A 20,705-nucleotide genomic window follows, 5' to 3' on the forward strand; every position below is an offset into this window, starting at 1 on the left:
GTTGCATATATTTAGTCCTGCAGCACAGCTACTAAAGGCAAATGTTGGTACACAGTTTTTTTCCAGTCCTTACGATTCATATTAAGCTAGGTCTGTTTAATATGTTAAAGGTTGAAATGAAATGTAGCCTTTGATAATTCAGAGCAAAGATAAGAGAAAAGCAAAGTTTTTTATTGCTAAAGTGTGAGAACATAAGTGTTAATAAAGAGATAAAATACTGAGTGTGTAACCATAAAATGGAATAATAGGTCTACTATTCAGTTATATAATTTGTATGCATCAGCAAATAAACAGTAACTTGAATTCTTTGATAGATGTAAGAGCAGAGTGAGGATTGCTGTGGCAATACAGAATAAATTCCTAAAATTAATAAATTCCTAATGTGCTGACCTTTAAGTAATTAAAATCTCAACTTCAATGTTTTATTAACATTTGCAATAGTTCCCTTGGTTTTGCTCTTTGAGACTGCTGCTCAATAAATATAGCAGGATCATCAGGTCTCCGGTGTTTTGTATCATCAAAAAACAGATGCCAAAACATCACTGCTTTTTTGTTCCAGGGACATAGATCTCACTGTGCAATGCTCCCTGCGATACAAACAGCAAATCTAGTATTATGGCGGACTTTCCGTAGTAGTTCAATGGTAAAGAGAATTTGGAATTGATCAGATGGTGAAGAAACTCTTTAGTTACATTTGTTTTCTGCACAAGGTGTCACTGCAACAAAAAGGTTTACATTAAAAAATAAATTGCTTAGAATAGTGTAAAAAATGTTCAGAATGCTTGTAATTTTCATAGAGATGCATTGACAGAATAACATAACTTCCTTAGAAAATAAATTCTGCTATTAGGAAACTAGTAAATCTGACTCAGAGTCTTCAGAAAAACAGATCTATTCACCCCAACACCATTAAATTCTCTTGCTGAAAGTCTCTCATATATTGCACATTTCCCTCCCTACTCTCCCTCCAATCGAAGAGAAGCATTCCCACACTATCCTCAATAGCCTTGGCGGTGTGTTCCTCTCCGTGTGCGCTCACCACGTGCATTATCGGTAAGAAATACCGCTTCTAGCCCACCTGGGCAGCACTCCAGCGCCAAGCCCACCAAGAAGACAACGACTTCTCTCGGTGCATGGCCAGCAGGGGCTGTTGGAGACGCCAGCTCCCACGTTCCCGTCACGGGGAATCAGGCAGCAGGCTCCCGGCCCACCACAGCACCCCCCCGTTCTCCTTGCGCCGCCTCTCCCGCCCGCAGGGCGGCGCCGGCCGCTTCTTGCCCTGCCCGAGCCCGAGCCCGAGCCGGTCCCCACGCCTGGGCCGTACCGTGCCCCGCCCGCGGCCCTTTCGGCCACTGCGCGGCTCCCGAGGGCGGCGCGCTCGGCTCTGCTCGGCGTTCCTCCTCCTCCTTCTCCTCCTCCTCTTCCTCCTCCTCCTCCTCCTCCTCCTCCCGGCCCGCCCGCCCGCTCCGGGGCTTTGTTGTGGAGGCTGCGGCGCCGGGAGTGGGCCCGCGGGGGAGGAGCGCGCAGGTAACGGGCCGGCGGGGCGCTTCCTTCGGCGGCCGCTCGCGTTGGACCCCGGCCCCTCACCCGGGGCCGCGCCGTGCCCCCGGGGCTGCCCGCAGCGAGCTGCCCGCAGCGCCTCCCCGCCGCCTGGCGGCTCGGCCCGTCTCCTCGCCTCCCCCGCCGGGCCGCCGCCGCCGCTTCGGGGGCCGTGGAGCCCCGGAGCAGCCCCCGGCGAGGCGGTGGCTCCGTCAGCCTCACCCCGCCCGGCTCCGAACCGGAGAAGTCGGGCAGCGAGTTGCCCGCTCTGGGGTGCTGGGCTTGGGGTTTCGATTGGTGTTACTGCAGTGAGGAGGGGGGACACGGGCAGGCTGGCCTCTGCACGGAGGAAGGGCAGCCGGTGGCAAGGTTATTCGGAGGCTACGAAGTGAAACCTTTCCTAAACAAGTTCAGCAGGTCAAAGCTGGATCTGTAAAGTCAGGTGAGAACAGGATGTGGAGGGTGCTCAGACCAGTACTGCGTTACAGAGAGGGGAAAAAAAGCCACATGCACCAAAAATGCCAAAGTAAAGTTTGCAGCCCGTGCTTTTGTTTTGAACATATATGACTTAAAAAGTATCTTTGAGAAGTTCTAATGAATTTTAAACCTCAGCTTCTAGGACGAGTAAGTTTCATACAAACCTGCTTTCTTGATGCTGTTGTAAAGGTCAGTTTCATTTGAGGGGAAACCAACAATGCTTTTTCAGTGTGAGCAGTTCAGAGAAAAGACATCCACTCTGTCTGAGTACCCTGAGGCCTGTTTTACCTGCGACAGCACACATCTCCATGCTGCCTGTGGAGCAGCTCTGCTGGCATCCAGAAGTAGCTCCAGGGGGTTGAGGTGGTTGGAGTTGGTTGCTGTTGGATGTTGCTGGCCCTTCATTTTGCCAAGTGCCTTGCAGCAGCTGGGTGTCTTCTGTAATACTTCTGCAAGCTGTAGCTACGGTTAGAACAGTCTTATATTAACCATGCTTTAGGCATGGAAGGAAAACCACTTAGCCACTGCAGAGCTGCTGCTTCTGTCTCAGGCAATTCCAGAAATGGGAATTCTGGAGGTTGTGAGGCCTGTAGTTATTAGGACACTGTGATACACCCACCTTCTGTCCGTCCTTAAGCATCTGTTCTTGGCCCACCGTGTTACTCCAGGAATATACAACCTTGTTTCAATCCCAAACCACCATTTTTATATTCTTTGCTTGCCTAAATATACTATGGCACTGACTTATTTTTTTCTAAAACTAGGTCCTAACTGTTAAGGTAAACATGCTGTGTTAAGTGACAACTCTGTTTCTGTTTTGGTTTTGTTTGCTTTGCAAAATGTAGTCATTCACAACAAAGTCCTTCAGCTGTTAAGCAGATGTGTGAAAATGAGCTATATATGGAGGAGGTACCACGGGCATGGTGGCTAGGGGCTCTTTTGCCCATCACTGGTGAAGGGATCAATGCTAATTTCATTCTCTTGAAAGTGACCAGCTGAGGAGAAGTTCCTACAGTACTAGTTGCAGTATAGACAGTGAGTGGAAGGGCTGGGCAGTAAAATCAATGTACAGAAGTTATGAAGGGACAGCTGCTGCTGTAGGTTTGGGGAAGGAGGCAGAGTTGGGATGCAGCAGTGACTGCACAGCTTCACGTAACAGAGTGATAACGTCACTGGGGAGATGACATCCCCCCCTAGAACTTTGCTTCCTGGTAAATTTGCCTGCGGAGGCGACATCTGGGAGCAGAATATCCATTTACCCTTTTAGCCATTTCTTCACTAGTTTTAGATGTTTTGTCTAGTTTTCTTTGAAATGCCTGGACTGATGGGGCCCAATCCAAACTAGTAGATCTTGTGGTCAGAAAGGTTGTATAATCTCATATATTTAATAAATGATTACTTATTGTATGCATTTCTGTATATCCTTTTTGAGGTTACTGCACATTTTCATATAATGATATCGAAAGTTCTTTATAGCTTTTTTCTGATTTCCATTACAGTCTGTAATGGGAGTTACTTTCTCTCCCATAGTAGTGGGTAGCAAATGAATTTTTAAAAGAACTGTCACCAGTTTTCATGTGAGAACTAATTAGACTTCATTGTGGGTTTTTCATTGGTTGGTTGTTTTTTTCTTGATTCACCTCATTTCCCTTTTAATCATTAGTTTACCCTGTTTGGAAAAGGAAGTGTTGCTCTTGTTCTTTGCATTCTGTTCTTCTATCTCCCTGCTTTTTAGAAATCATTCTGCATTGTGCTAAATTAGAAATACATGATTATGGTGTTACCTGATTTTCTTGACCATGAAGAAATAAAACAATTGTATCAGGCTTACTATGTATCTTGCAGCTAGGCAAACCCAATGCATTATATTACCTGCAGTTACAGGACTATACTGTTGACACCCTGTAGCCCAGATCTAGCTTTTTACATTTTGTGGAATTTTTAGTTTTTTAGGGTCTCTAGGTTGGTAGAAATGTAAGGAAATTTTCAGACCTTGCTGGAAGGGATTAGAGGAGGTGGGAAGAATGTTTTTTGGTAATTCTTTGCAGAAAGAATCATTAAATTATTAACTGATAACTAGAATTGGAAGAAGGAAGATACACATGAACTGAGGGTGAAGGGCAATAGATGTTTTAAAGCTTACTTAAAAAAAGAAACAAAAACTTTCTGGGGTGCAGTCTATTAATTTCTCTGCATAGTAATGTTGCAACTGGCAGATATTCCTGAAAGTATGATTTCTGGCATTTTCCCTTACCTTTTAAAGGGGAACAGCTTTTAAGGAGTAACAGAAGCAGTATTGGACCCCTACCTGCAGAAGGGGTTTTTGTTTGTTTGTTTGCTTTTAATTTCTCAAATGGAATTACCTCAATCTTCCTTATATGAGATTTGGAACAGCTATTACTTATCTGTCCCAAGCACAAGTAACAGAAATATGATCACTTAAATTGCATGCTATTGGATATCTATCACAGTGCATCATTACTGTGTATGGGGTTCCTCTGTTTGTTATTGAGCATCAACTCCGTGTGAAAACAGCTTGCCGTATTTACTCTGCACCATTATACTTGGATGAGCCTTGTCAAAATTATTTGCAGATTTGTCTTGTTTTTCAAAGGAATAAAATCGTGTTGGTTCAGATAGTAATTTTCCCAGTTAATTCTTTTGAAAGATTTCTTTGATTTTGAAAGCTAGCGCTGTAGCACCATGACTTATGCTGACCTTTATGTTGACCACCAGAATACCCATGCAGCTTATTTTCTTTTCTGTTTTTATTTACCAGTGCTTTCTGATACAGGGCTGTGAGAAGAGTGATGGGGTGAGGTGACTTGCAGGAAACTGTCTCTCTGTTTGCTGTGAGTTGGGTGCAATGCATGTGCGCAGGATCAATTGCAGGCATGCTTCTGTGGGATGTGGAGGGAAGGGGAGGAAAGACCAAGTAGGGTCCCTGAGTGGCCATGTAGCCTATCCTCACAAGGAAATCCAGCAGCTGGCTTCCTCTTATGTGTGATCCAAGCTTGCATGTAATGCATCAGTAACATAATGTTCAAACATCAAAAATAAAAACAAGTCAACCTGTAGGCAAGCAATTATGCCTTCCCCTGTTTAGGCAATTTAAAAAAGAAAGCAGTCCTATATATCACTTTGAAAGTGTCAGTTGAATGCTGTACTTACCTGTGTAAGTTTTTAGCCCATGAGAATAATGGGATCCCTCTACAGTCAGGGTGCAACTGATGCTGTTGGTATGCATCAGCCTGGTGGGCAGCCCTGCAACAAAAAGAAGGGACTCCTCTAACGATATCCAAGACAGAAGTACTTGTAGGGCACTGTTATCAGTTTGTAGGGCATTATCTTTTTTTGTTGTTTCTTTTTTTTTCCTTTACTTTTAACACTTTAAAGGAAAAAGGCAGGCAGAATATGAGCAGAATCAGTGTTTGTTGAAATTTATTCTAGAAATTAATGTTGACAAAAGCATATAATTCTGCTGGCAACTTTTTGTATAGATAAAACTATCAATACGTATGTGGCTCTCAGTTTTAACAGGGAATAAAATACACAAGACTGGTTCATCACGTTATATTTTCCTTATTCGAAAGAAGTCAGCATCTATGATATCATTTTGCTAGAGTATCACTTTCTGGTTAGCAAATCAAGGAATAGATCCAGCTTGCCTGCAAGTGAATGGCAAAAGTTCCGCTGGTCACAGTGGCATGGGATTACGCTCTAGGTTTGGAAGAAGTAATTGGTAATGACTTCAGCTCCCGAAGGGCATTAATTTTTGCACCGTGAAATCCATAGTAAATTGAGTTAAGGAGATCCACATAACATGCTGGTAGACAAATGTTATCCTTTCTGTCCTTTTATGTAAATCTGTTGAAGACAGAATTTGATCTTTAAGTTACACATTCATTTAAGTAGTAATATTCCAGCCAGCTATGCTCTAATTTAAATGTTAAGTGTGAAATAAATTAGAAAGATCTAATCTGCTTCAGGAAGGTAGTGTTAGGACAAAGAAGGATTACAATGTTTGGTTACTGGTGAGTTGTTGGGAAGAAGGTGGTGGCAGCTCCTGTCAGAATTCATGGAATGAGAGCATAGTCGTGTGTGAATCCCAACCATTCTGGGAATGCTGTAGTATTCCCACTGCAAGAGAATTTAATGCAGCATCATAGGCTATTGTACTTGAAGTAACTACTATATTTTAATGGTCTTTTAAGAACGTATAGATCCAGTAATGTATGTTGATTTATACTTTATAAATATAAATGTCCACTTGTAAAGAGAGTGCTGAAGAATTGCTTCGTGGTTGCGTGTGTGTATGAATTCTGCTTTTTGGGACCAAACCCAGAACTTCTGTCATTAGTTGTGAATTTAACAAATGGTACTAAGCTTAGATTCACTTTGCAAAAAGGAGTAGGGCTTTCTGAAGCATGGCAGTTGATATGTATAGAAACGAGAAGGGGAAAGTGTTTGATTTATTTATTTATTTATTGGCAGAGCACAACTAAAAATATTATTGTATCTCATTTCAGTTTTTAATACACAAGTTCAATATGTTTATAAATATTTGTATTATGAACACTGATTCTTGTTTTGAATGATCTAGGTTTGTTACCTCTGGGAGTAATCAGTTCTGCTTTAGCCTTCTTTCTTGATGCTATTTCCAAATATATATATTTATTCCCTGTCTCTTTGTTAATTCCAATGTATTAATGGGTGGGAAAGTGAAATCATTCTTGCTGCTTACATATTACATCTGACAGTAAATAAAATACCAGTTTAAACTATGTTTGTTTGTTTGTTTGTTTTTCTATCAGTGCAGCATAGGTGTAGAAGCTGAATTGACTGGTAAAAAGGCAAGCCAACTTACCAAGAAAAATGGTAACTTAGCTTGTAGTAACCCTCAGAGTGTAGTTCAAGAACAGAGAATACTGAGTATAATTAGAAAATTATTCTAAGACATTCTAGTGGTCATTTCAATGCCATTGTTAGCAATTGTGCAAAAATAAATATTTTCTAAGTATTCATTTCTCTCAATAATGGTATTTGTGGGTAGAAATATGATATGTAGTTACATATTTTATTAAGTGATCAGTTAGTCCTACATAAGAGACATTAGATGATGAAATGTGAAGATGTATATCCTAATGCAGTGTCCTGTCATTTATGCTTGTTGTTGCATAAATTATACCCATCCTATAATAAAGCTATTAGTATTGTTTTAGGTATTATTTGTTTTTGTCAAGTACAGTTCTTAATTTCCATTTTTTTTAATTTACAGTTGGACTTGCTTTAGGATTCAGTTTCTCAATGCGTTGTCATTGTGACTCATTCAAGTAAATAAAGTTTCAGGTTCTGTAGGATTTTGCAAGGTTAGGTGCTTGGTAGGTGAGAATGGGGTAACTTGGTCATGTATATTTTTAGATACAAATGTGAGAAACAAAGTATTTTTCATCATAGTAAGCTATAGTGTGTTTGTGTGTGTCTGTGCAGGGATACAGGCAGATTTTCAGTTTTCCATTGTATCAGAACGTTAGGATGTGGCTTCCCTGTCGAAAGAGTTTGCTGTAACCATTGTAGGAATCATTTGCTCCTTGGAACCTTCCTTGTAATGAGGAAAAATGGCATTAGAAAATAGCCACCACAACTTGAAGATCTGATGAATGTTTTCTGCTGACTCTTAAAATGATGCAAATGTTGTAGGATTTAAAGTGACCTTAAACACTAACCAACTTTAAAATGTGTGTGTGTGTGGTTTTTTCTTTAACCCATTGGAGTTGTGCAGCTTTTTATTTGGGGCACACATTCCTAGTTTTTGTAGGGCAGCTTTTTCTGTTGTTTTACTGAGGAGAAAAAAAAAAAAAAAGGAAGGCAAGAAACATCTTATGGAGAAAGTAACTGAAAAATCGCCTTTCCCATGTTTTTGTCGTGGACAGAAAATTATATTTGGAAACTTATTCAGTTGAGCCACAAGAACAGAATTAATATGCTGATTACCAGAAACACTGTCTTTGTGTTTCCTTGCCGTGTCCTCCCTGAGACCTTTTGGTTCCTTCTCCCTGCCCTGGTGAGGTGGCAGCTGTTGGTAGTGTGCTCTAAACAGGGAGCAGCTTTGTCAAGCCATATTTTGTCTTCAGATAGCTTGAAGAAAAAAGTTTCCCTGAGAGCCCTTGACACCAAGGGAGTATTATTCTGGAGAGTGGCAAGGAAAGGCTGCTTTCTTCAGTGCTTTGGCCAGCAGCAGGAAGACTGAGCAGAGCTTTCATGTGTTCTTCAGTATTTCTGAGAACCCCAAAGGTCTGGTGCCTTTAGACAGCATAAGCATTTGGCAGCTCTCCTTTGACTGCTTTACCTCGGGCTGATGTGGTATAGACAGTGGCAGTAGGAGGCGTTTTCTCTCTTCTGAAAAAAAAAAACAAACAGCTAGATCCTGGAAAATTCAGAAAGTATAATTCTAAAGCATTTGTTAGAATATTCTTTTTCAGTGAAGGCAAGCTTTGTTTTCTTTTTGTGGCATAATTGTTCTGTGCTTGTTTTTACGTTTAATTATGATGGGGCAACAGAGTTATTTATACAAGTAGAGTGCCAGCTGACAATATGGATTTTCTGTGAAGATATCATTCTTAAATATAAATAAATCTGAAGTCCCAAATGTGAGAGACTGACTTCAGCCAGAATCTCAGCATTTTCTGTATGTCATCCAGTAACGAAAAAAAAAAAAGTCTCTGTACTTAGGCCAGTGTAAAAACAGCACAAATATACTTTAGTCTCCTGGGCAGGTGATAGAAATGCTAGCAAAATTACGCAGTTCCACTTGGACAGTAGTTGATATTTTTACATATTTTTGAAGTGTATTACCTCCTTGATAGAACTACAAAAATGTTTCCTTATACTGAATGTCTTTATTCCAAATATCACTAGGTGAATGATACAGGTGGAATCAAGGACGTTCAGTTACTCAGTAATCAAAGTAGGACAGTTAATGGCAGATACTAATATCTACATTTACATATGCTAATCGACTTTTTTACACTTTTTCTATTTTGCTTCTAGTTGTTAGGATACCATGAGCTTGCTGTCAGGGAAAACAATTTAAGTTAGAATAAAAATGAGTCTTGAGGTAGTTAAATACCTCAGTTCACTTGACCTGTATCTGAAGAAAAACAAACAGTTATTAATAGATCTATATTTTTCTATCTGTACGTAATGGTATTTATTTTAATTAGACCACAGGAATCCTGAACTTAAACTTTTCTCTTTGCACCTGATTACATATGATGAAAAAGGATGTGGTTCCACACCTATATCCTTCTTGACTGATGTCATTGTTCCTTAAGGAGGCAGCAGCAACCCCACAGTTGTATTCAGTTATGTTTTAAAAATGAATTTTGATTAATATCTTAGTTTAGCAAATGAAAATCCACCTTTAAGGATTAAATTTTGTTTTTCCCTCAAGTTCCAAAAAAAAAAAAAAAAAAAGGCAAAGAAGCATTCTGTTCTCTTTGTGCAATGCTTGCAGCTATCTTCTACCCGAGTTCACTGTAGGAGGTTTGTCCATTAGTGTCTTCAACCATCTTTTTAGAGGGACAAACTAAATTGGGAAAATACAGCCCCAGGTAGGGCTGTGTGAATTCACTGGTGTCTTTGTTCGCTGTATCTCCCTGCCCATAGTGCCTGGGTTTTATTACTTCCTGCTCTGTTCCTGCCTTCTTGCTGCAATGATCTCTTGGTTGTTTCCAGGTGTTCCTGGCTAAAGTCATGCTCTCTCTTTCTGCAGAGGTGTACAAAGAGATGTACTATGAGCGATATAAGTATTTCCATGATTCTGTTACCCTGACTGCGTTGTTCTTTTGCCTCCTACAGTACTCAGCCCCAGTTAGCTGGCTTAAACTTGGTGTTGAGTAGGGGACAGGATGCTCAAAGAAAAAGGCAGGGGGGAAGTTGTGGAACCCACTGCCCTTTTCTTGTGCTGTCTCTTTTCTTGCACCAAGTCTTAAGTTAGCTGCTGATCTTCCTAGGCATGCCTTGGAGAAGAGAATGGTTGTGCCTGGTCAGCCATTTGTTGGCCTTGCCACCTGGGTGTGATCACCAGTTGGGTGTGTTTGCTAATTTCTCAGCTGTTCCTTTCCAATCCCTGTAGTAAGCCTGTTCAGAAGTAGATCAGGAGTGTAGAGGTGTATGTTGCTTCTTGTGGAAAAATAAGGGGTTTTTTAGGACAGTTTTCAAACCGTATTTTACAAATCCTAAAGGATAATAGAAGTTTTCGTATACATACACCTCTCCCTACTCAGCAGGTGTGTGCACATGCATTTGGCTGACAGTCTTCTGCTGAACCAGGACTGAATACCCGGACTTCCTTAGCAAATAGAGGCATAAGCTAGCGGGTGGGAAGCTTGCTGCTTGCAGTGCAGTGCCAGCAGCCAGGAGATGGAGCCTGTGCCCCCAGTGGGCCTGGCGTGGGCTACACTCATAGGGTCTGCAGGTGGAGATCTGCACCTGGCCCTGTGGCTGCACCTGCCCTGCTGCACCTAGGGTGTGACTGGGGGGGGGGGTCTAATTAAACATCCAGTATGAGATTTGGGTGCCTAGTTTTATAGTTGCCTTTTTTTTTCTTGCTAATGCTAACTGCTAATCCCATTGAAACTATGAGCGCTGAGAACTGTTGAGCAGCACAGTGCATAAATTCAAAATCAGCAGTAGCTTATCCTGCAAATTCCACGTTTGGCATGGTGTGTCAGCATCCCTGGATTGTGGCACGTGGCTCAGCTAGTCGATGGAGTGGATGTGGTTCGTTCACATCGGTGTGAGCTGTTTGGAAAACTGTTAAGAATATGCAAGTTGCAAACAACTTCTTTAGAAATAAATTTACTAGGTGCAGTCTTGTAGGTAGACCGGTTACTACTCTAGTGTGAGTACAGTTGCTAAGTAATAAGGTGCTAATTTTACTTGAAAATGTGAGTTACAGCTCTTAACTTTAAAGGGACAGAGCAGGATAATATTTTAGAGGTAATAAGAGGTAGTAAGTTTTTTGTTGTGGTGAGGTTTTTGTTTGTTTTTGTTTTTACTGCCAATATGTATGTATTTCAAAGATCTGCCAGATCTGTTCTGTGATTGTAAAAGGTACACACTTTGTGTAACATGTACCTCGCATTTCTTATTTGAAATTCTAAATGACTTATGTTTACACTTTGAAACAATGGAAAGGGTGTGGGTCCCCAGGGCTCCTGCTCTGACTAATATTTCTCTGCAGTCACACTCCTGTACAGTACCTTATAGCACAACAAGAAAGTAAGATCGTTCTCAAAGACTGCAGATTTGTCTGACGACCATATGATTACTAGGTTAAGTTGCAAGTAGAAATAATCTTTGGAAATGTGTTTCTCTGTGCTTGTTATTATGAATGTGAAACCTGCATTCAGACATTAGGGAATGGGGTTTAAAGTGAGATGAAATTATTGAGTTAGAATTCTGCTGAAATGGTATAATTTGGTTTGCTTTATTTGTTTCGATGGTTAATAGTCACTTATGGTTTGCAAAAATGAAATCATGGGTTTTCTTTAAGATGGCACATTAACAAATTGCAATACAGCACTGAAGGATGGATCGTGTCTGGAACTCACTCTCCCAAAGTGCAACCAAATATGTTTGTTAGACATTTAGTGGAAATTGCCTTCTAATTTCTCTTTGTGTCTGCCATCAATAAATGCTGGCAAAAGTAGAGACAATTAGAAAGTAGTCCTATTCAAGCATTAGTCTTTTCTAAAGCACTTTAAGTTTTTAAAATATCACTTATTTTTCAGCCCACTGCATGTAGTTGTCACCTTATCAGACCATTGTGATAATATGTGCGGCAAGTTCTGAAGTCTGTCCCTGAAACAGATCAGTGATGTGTTTTCAAGAGGAATTTTAAAAAAACAAAACTGAAAACAAACAACCCAACAAAACACAGAAGAGTTTGAATTGGGATTAACTGTTGTTACAAGCTAGCAGTTTTGAGGAGATCAGATTGTGGCAGACATCTGGGCAAAACACTTAGAAAATATTGACTAACCCCAAGCTAACCCCTATTGCTAACAAAGCAATTAGAATTCAGCCTCTGAAAATGATCTTGGAGTACAGGCTTTCATTTTTGGTGGAGATAGAAGGTGCAGGTGAAAGTCCAAGTAGACAAGAGATTAGGCAGAATAGTGTCATCTCAGCCACCTTCCTCCTGAACAGAAAAACAAAATAGTTCGTGCAAATAGTGCATGGTGCAAAACATCAGAAGTCCGAGTGTCCAGAGCTATCTGTTATCCTTCTTCAAATATCAAAATACGCAAACATGATGACGAGAATGATGATACCTTTAGTTCTGAGGATATTGCCCTGGACAATATGATGGTAGAAGCAAAAATCGCCTACCTGAAGCCCAGTGGAAAGTGTATCATTTGGATAGCTCAAGTGCAGAAAAACAGTATGGTGCCAGGCAGGAATATTATCAAAAAAAAGCAAGCTGTAGAACATAAAGATTTGGTTTGTGTTTATATAATAATCTTACTGACATCAAGGGAAGTATTACTAAGTTTTAGCTCATGTTCTTGTTAAAAGAGTGTGGGTTTTTTTTTGGTTTTGTTTTTGGAGAGGGAGGGGACTTTTTCAGGAAAAGTCCGTTGATAAAAATTTCCACGAAATACAAGTTAGAGCTGAGAAAACAAATGGTCCAGAAAGTGACATTCCAACAAACATTTGCCCTTAGAAGCAAAAGAAGAGCTTAGTAATCTTCTGTGAAACATGAAATGAGTCAACAGAATAGGTTTGCTGCTCATTAAAAGGTGGGGAAGAAAAGACAAGCCTTCATTAAACTTGTTGGCCTTAAAATGTTTTTAAAATAAAAATTAAAAAAAAAAAAATTTTGCACCTGCCAGTGTATAGAGATCATGAAAAGATGACTGATAGCAAATGGTTTTCTACGCTTGATGCATCGGTAGAATTTGGCAGTTGCCCTCAATCAAGTGAAGACCCACATCTGTGTGTGTTCAGCTTTCCTTATGTATCAGCACCTGCTTCTTTTGAGAGCCATTTAGATTTTATGTAGTGCCTGAAGCATTTAGCAGAGGAATACAACAAATGTTTAGTAGCAGATCTTGAAGTCTGAAGGAAGGGAGGATGACAAACATGTAGAACTAGCAGTTGTGGGAAGCTCTGGGAAGATGCAGGGCTTCTCGGGTCTGGTTTTATCTCTTTTGATCTGAAAGATCTCAGGTGGTAACTGAAACACAGTAATTCCAAATGATAGTATGGGCAGAAGTAATAGAGTTTTCTCCTAACAGTAAAGGGTACCATGAAGAGCTATTGAAGATCACCTGTAACATAATGAGATTTCCCTACTACGGTTTTTCTGTTAGCAGGTTACATTCAGTGGGGAACGAGCTTTTAGGCACTGAGCCCTTTAAACAACTCATGCGAAACAAGAAATCATAACATAGAGCAGGGACTTCAAATCATCTGTATTTATCAGGTGTGATACAGCAACTGATTGGAAGGGGCCTGTTGGTCTTCTAAGGTCTGAATGGTTTCCGAATGCAAATGGGGGGAAACGGAACACTTTGACAACTGCAGTCTTGCATGGAAAGCTAATTTGCATGAGGTCATTGAGCTTTTTATAGCTTAAATTTGCATCTTAGCAGTAGGAAAGGCCAAAGTTTTAGTGCTTGGAGTTCAGTGTTCATTCAGAGGCATAAGCTTGCTAGATCTAATGCAAAGCATCTCACAAAATGCTAATTTTTCTGTTTGTAAGCATATACCCAACGTATTTTACTATCTGGCTGATGCTTGGAAACAGATTTCCTGCTGGACTAATTACCCCTAATTGTGGGCTAATTACCACTATTTATGGTACTTTTGTGTAGCAATAAAGGAAACTAGCAGGAGAAACTGGTCTAATACTGACATTTATGAGATAAACAACATAGACTATACTGTTCTTGTGTAGTACAAAATTTTAGTTGATATATGATTCAGGCAGCTACAAGGGAAATTCAACCAATAGCTAAAATATTTTAAATTGTATGCGTTGGTGACAGCCTTTTCTGAAAGCTGAATGGCTTTGGTGGTGATTTTATTCTTATTTCCCTTTGGAAGTGGATTGTGTGAGCTGGGGAGTTGTGCTTGCTTCCCTATTTAGCTTTGTAAATGTTGTGCTGTTCAAACTGACATTACTACTTATCCAGCAATGATCAGTTTTCCTGTTTCTTTGTATCTAAGGCACAGATTCCAGGTGGGTGTCACAAAACCCCTTTTTCCTTTTTTTCTTGTTTGTAGAATAGATTTGAATCATTATTTCTAGAAGGAGATGGTGATTCATTCCAGTAATTCATACAGGAATGATTTACAGTCTGATACAGGAAGGACGTTCATATTTGAGCCTAGATATTACCAAAGTTTTTTATGCTGGTATCTTTTCTTAAATAGCATCAATTGCCTCCCAAAGATTTTTAACTTATTTTACACTGTTTATATGTGTGTCTATTTCTATATATTTAAAGTAATTATGTATTAGGATTTTAAACTGTTTGGTTTTTAGGGTCTGGCCAGCTTAACATTAGAGCTAGTGTTCTTTATCTCTAGTTATCTGCTGCAATACAGCTTTACTGAAGGATTTCTGTTGATCAATTTTTCATAACTTGAAAAAGCTGTAGGAGAACCCCTGTACCTATTTTCATATAAAATCATAACATGAAAAAAATAGTACAGGAATGTTTTTCTGAATCAATTAAGAATGTACTGCATTGTCTTGATACCAGATAAACAATTTGATACTCATATAGAGAGTTTCATATACATAAATAGGACTTAGATAAACTGCTTTAATCGCTTATTTGCTCATATCTTCTGATTTTATAGTTAACTTGGGAAGCAAGAATAATCATTTTTGTTGTATGCTTTTGTGGACTGGATGTAAATTAATCGCAGAAGTACAGCGTCAGCATGAATTAATTATGTAAGTAAGCCAAATGGCTATTTCATTATTTTATTTAAATGGCAATAGCTTGAGAAGATCTTTTGTCTTAACAGATTAGCCAGAATTCATTTGAAAAAGTCTTAGTATGTTTAAGGTAATGGAAAAAAAATCACTTTCAGTACATCCTAGCAGAGATCCTGTTTAAAACAGATGACAGCCTGTCACGTTCAGTAGCATATCAGTCATCAGATTTATTCTAATTCCTTAAGCTGAACATTTCATTCAAGCCTGTAGATTGTCTTGTCAAGCTACCAAAAGCTTCATAGCTTTCCTGTCAAGCATATAGTTGCACCAGCAGTTCACAAATAAATGCTAAGCTGCAAAAATGTTGTTTATTTTCTTTAACCTTTTATTCAGTTAGCTCTGGTGTTCTTCGTGTTATTTTCTCCACATGTGTTTATCGCAAGGTATTTGAGGTACTACTTCATAAGCATGCCTCATCCTGACCATAGCCACTTCTGACCAAGGGCCACTCGTTTTGCCATGTGTCGTTTTTGCTCATAGCAGTCTAGACCACCATGATTATGACATTCCTGCTTTAATCACAAAGGCCCAGTGAGCAGCTTCGTTTGCTGTAAACGTGAAGGAATTCCACCGCTAGTGTGCGGGAGGCACAGGGGGAACCAGTCCTGCCTTGTGCAGGGCAACTCTGCTGGTGATCTGCCCTGTATGGAAAATTACAATTTTGTTATCAGCCCGTATAGCTATGTCATTCCCACTTTATCAAAATGTCTTTGGGCTTTTTTCTTAATGCTTTACTGGGCATGTTTGTGCACATGGGACATAGCTGAATTGGGCTTCTTGCTTTTCTTTTAGATCTGCTGCCTTTGAGAACAGAAATTTTTCATGTCATGTTTTTTGTTGGTTTCTTTTTTGACCTTCTCTTCTTCTGAGCCTTTTACTTTGCTTAAAAGAAAGCTTCTGTGTAAACTGTAGCACTTGCATACAAAGTACTTGAGCCTGTGCAGTAGTGAGAACTTGGCTTGAGACACAGTTGACTTTCTTTGACATCAACATGCATATGTCTAAGAGCAGTAAAACACTGGGGTGGTTAGTTGAAGTAATGCTAATTAATGCTTGTGCTAAAAAAGCAAACAAAAAAACTAAACTACTAAGTTGGTGCATTTGTATAATTTATATTTAAGTCCAAAAAATTGCTCGGTGAAGTGAGTTTTCAAGTGTCACTGAGAAGCACATCTGAGTTAGACTAATGACTAATATTAAATTGCTAATGCTATGGCATTGAGTGTAAAGTTGTGACTGCCCTTTTACAGGGAAAAAAAACTTCCTTGCTTACCTTTTTCAGCAATAATAAAAATCTAAGCTGAGTGTTAATAATTGTCCAGAACCACCAAATTCAGATTTCTACTCTACTTTCTACTGTTCTTCACTGGAGCTTGTGATTTCTTCTAATATGTGTTTTTTTTTTTCTGTCATTTGCACACAGTGCTACATTTTCTTCCCTAATCAGGTGTTTTTCTTTGTCATAAAATCCTACTTTTTTATATACAATATTTTGATTTGCTGAATGGCAAATATATTCTTTTAGCTGGCTTATTTCTTGAACAGGTATTCTGGAAGACAGTGTACTTGTCTAAAAACCAACTGTGGGGTTGAAGCCCTAGATAAAGCCTGAGTATAAAAAAAAAAAAGTTAAAATGTCAAGATAATGAAAAGTCAGAAAATAAATGATACCTATTACTAATTTTGACTTTTATTCAAACACAGAAATATGTAGCATAGACAAAACCTGATTACAGAGAGATAAATTAGAATTTTACACAAGCATAATTGTTTTTTCGTATTTTACATTTATTTATAAGATGAAGGCTTGGAATTCTCAGTATAAATCACAGTATGGTCCTAATGAATGCCAAGGTCAGTAGATGGAAACCTTTTCACGTGCAAAATGCATTTCTACTGTGGAAAATATCAGTTGAATAAAGTGAAACTGATAAGCACCACCTTTCTTACTATGGATTCTTCAATTGCATTATAATGTTAGAGATCTGGATATTTTTGGTTTTCAAAGGAGTAAATATGTATTAACTCTCTCACTATCCTCCCATACGTTACCTGTAGCCAAATTAACATCTTATTAATTAATATAAAACTTGCTTAAATTTTTGGCCAAGAATGGAACTGTTGTTGAAATATCACTGAGAAATTAGATTGGCCCTGTAAAAGCAGACTTGTATGTACTGAAGATGTGGTTGATGGGATCCAAATGATGCATAGATGTTAGAGCCCACATTTTAAGAATGATGAAAAGTGGTAAGAAATAGACTTCTCAAGGTATCGCCTACTTCACAAAAACGGTTAACTAGACCTGACAGGTTATTTTGTCAAGCTGGATATTTTAAAGAAGTGTTGGCTTTCAAGATGTCTTGATCAGCTGCCCTCGTTATGTAGAAATAGTCATTTGTACATCTGTTACTGGTTATAAGCTCCAGGTTTTATGGGCTCCTGTTGAAGTACCACTGTCCCGAGGTCAGTGATTTGCTGCTTTTCCTTGTGTTAAGTCATATCAGAGGGTTGTGGCGATGGGTGAGTGACTCAGCAGCCCAAGAGTGCTGATCTGATGTTGTTGAACAATTCCTCTAGGTAAGTCTTGGGACTACAAACAGTCTTTTGTGTTCTTCAGAGCTCTAATTTGTGAGGTTTTAACTTGTTCCATTTCGTCAAAGGAAGGGGCTCTGTGAAGGAATCAGAATCTCTGTCTGATCAGGATCTTTGTTGGATAGACTTCAAGGTTTTGTGTGCCATCCGGTTTAATGAGCATGAAACTGTGGTATGGCACAGGTCAGCAGCTTTAATTTGCTGGGCTGATAACCAGGTCTTTGAGGTCTGCTCCTCAGTGTGACTGGGCATTCTTTCTAAATAGCAAAGGTTGATGAAACTGCAGAAGGACTGATAAGGAAATGCAGCTCCCTGTGAGATCAGACTCACTTTATTTTTGATACAATGGGATTTCTTTGTGGATCATAATGAGCCCATTTCTTATGCTAAAACTGTTAAAAGAACACTAGTATACCCAGTTGAGTAGTTTGTTTATGGCACCCTAAAGGTACGAAAGAATAGAACACCCATGAAGGATTCCTTTAATCATAAATGTTATGGATGAGTGTGTAACGGTTGCTTCAAGAGACTCTTTTGTCCTGGGATATACATACAGCCATCCAGTTAAGGGTGCTTAAGTTAGTTTCCTACGCTAGGTAGTGTAAAAGTATGGCAATGTAATCATGGCTGGGAGCAAAATTTAGGTTTTTGCTTTGAGGACTCAGAATTTGATGGTAGCAAAAATAAACATGGTTGTGGAGTGTAACACTTTTTCTCACGCTGTACTGAAGGTGACTACTGTGCAGGTGTACAAGGTAACTCTAATTAAAACAGTTTCCCCTTGAAATGTAATTTTGTTCCTCCTCTTCACTATCCAGTGGTAGACTAATATTTGTCTCCAGAATGTTTTTCCAGGATCTGAAGTGGAATTACAGTATCTGAAGGTTACTAAATATTAGGCAAAATTTATAATTCTCTTCATAGTTTAAAAGTATCTTTCATATTTCAAAAACCCTCCTGGATGTAAAATTCTTTTGGCAAACATTCACTGTCTTGCACTTATGAGAGAAAACTTACTAAAAATAGCGTATTCTGTTATCATACTGAGGTTCCCCACTGCTTATATCTGCCCAATAGCTTGTTTCCTGTTTGGTATAATATGCGCTTCCCAAGTTTATCTTAAAAGTTAAAAAACAAAAAAAAGTTTATTGAGAACCCATTTAGTATTACATATTACATTTTATTTCCAGTAATGCAGCCATTCAGCTTGTTATAGAGATCAGGGAAATCAAGAATTAACTGTACATCTCTAGTTCTTAAGAATCCCACATGTAGTGAAAATAATGCAGTGATGGATACATATATAGGTACATGTGTGTGTGTTGATGTTGATTTTTTTAAACTGTAATCCAGTAAAATACAATTATTTGTAAAAGTATTCCTATTTACTAATACAAGTGAGGAATTTGATATTGTGAGTAAAAGCAGAATTAATTCCAGTTGCTATAGAAATTCTTTCAGGATAATGTTAAATTTCAATTCATAAAAAATAATTTTCTCCAAAATATTTTGAAACAAAACTATAACTTGTTACCAGATTTTAAAATTGTGTTTGGAACAAACAATTGTTATTTACATGGTCTCTGGACTTCTCAGATATCTAGAGATGCAGGTTTTTAGGAAGGTGTTTCTTAATGGTTTTCTGAGAGGATGAGTGGTTTTTTTTATTTTTTTTTTTCCAGTCTGTTTTGAAAACACTCTGGGAAACCTTCAAATCTTAAACTGCCTTTTCCTTAAATTTAGCTTTTTTAAAGTGAGCATCTTTATAAATCAAAAGTAACCTTGCCCCTCAGTGAAGTTCAGTGTGATGAATAAATGAAATTCACCGAACTCTTTTCAGGCAGGATGAGCATATTCTAATAAGCTAAGTTATATAAGGCAAAAACTACCAATTAACCACTGTACGTCTTTTTCCAAACCTGTCTACTCAGTACATTCACAATCCAACTGAATAACTGAGTATGGTGAAATACTGCCTTGAGATCAGAAGGAAGCAAAAGAGGACTGTTACTTATTGACATGTTTTCAGAAAGGGAAATAACTGGTTAGATGTTGTGGCTTTAAATTCTTGAAGAAATTAAAAGAATGATGAAGTACTCTATGAATGCAGTGTCAAAGTGACATAACTTTATCAGAAAAATTACACCTTTTTTATGTTAAAGTTTGAACATGTTAGGATTTGCTTTTGACAACAAGAAGTCATGTTAAGTCTTGTCTTCGACAGCTAGGTGTCATAAAATCACAGCAATCAAGAAAAGTTGCCTTTGTTCATAGTGTTTAAGAAATATTCCAAATGGTTTTCTCCCTTCTTTCCTCCCAGTTTGACTGTGAAATAGAAAGCTGTTTAGGATTTTTTCTAATGCTGTATTAGGCACAGAAGACATCCTATTGCAAATGCCTAACCTTCTTATTAGCTACTCCTTCAACATGAAAGGCAAGATGAAGCTCTGGAGTCTAAAAGTCTTACAGTTTCAGCATGTCCAAGAATATCTGCAGAATTGTTCTATTTGTGTGTGTGTATATAAAATCTCGTGTGTTATCTATGCTTATGTTATCAAGTCTTCTTGCTTTATTTTGTTTTATTTTTTAGTGATGCCCAGCAGTGCAACTTGCAATGCCCAGAACGTCTGACAAACAAGCCTCAAACTGTTAAGCAAGATTATGTGCATGAGAAAGCAGACATCAAAATGAGCTTGGGTTTCAGAAGTGCTGTCTAAGTAAGGATTTTGCCTCCTTTGTCTAGTAAGTGGATTTAGAGCTCTTTTGCTCCGCCCAGGAATAACTTGTGGGGCCAAGATTCAGCTGCTCTCTCAGCTCTCTGAAACCTAACCTAATTTCTTCTTTTCACCTCTGGTGTCAAGTGTTGTGGCAATTAAAACATTAATGTAGCTTGATGAATCAAGGAATAATGAGTGTTAGATATCTGAATTTATGATGAGGTTGCAAGAATGAAGAGAACATCCATCTGTTTCTTTTTATAAAAACTGAAGAGAATAATCTTGCTGAAACTGGCTTGATAATTCTAGGTCTGGAACTTTTCCAGGATTTATTTTTTTTCTTCCATTTGTCTTTG

At 38.8% G+C, this 20,705-nt stretch overlaps 1 protein-coding gene across 20 annotated transcripts in view; it reads left to right on the forward strand.

Annotated features, from left to right (window-relative positions):
• Positions 1-20,705, forward strand: part of MIPOL1 (mirror-image polydactyly 1) — a 192,850-nt gene that overhangs the window by 2,208 nt on the left and 169,937 nt on the right. For 6 of the 20 annotated variants that reach the window (XM_083837769.1, XM_083837766.1, XM_083837767.1 and 3 more), the window contains exon 1: positions 14,896-14,992. The exons of 2 other annotated variants lie outside the window; for them this stretch is intronic. In XM_083837769.1, coding sequence (XP_083693895.1) covers positions 14,931-14,992 — 62 coding nt within the window. In that variant the 5' untranslated portion in view covers positions 14,896-14,930. Of the gene's footprint in view, positions 1-1,330; positions 1,982-14,895; positions 14,993-20,222; positions 20,375-20,705 lie in introns of those variants that run through there. 12 more of the 20 variants (XM_083837762.1, XM_083837773.1, XM_083837771.1 and 9 more) reach the window with 11 other exon arrangements.

Source organism: Anser anser (assembly GCF_964211835.1).
Source record: "Anser anser genome assembly, chromosome: 5".
NCBI classification, from domain to species: domain Eukaryota; kingdom Metazoa; phylum Chordata; class Aves; order Anseriformes; family Anatidae; genus Anser; species Anser anser.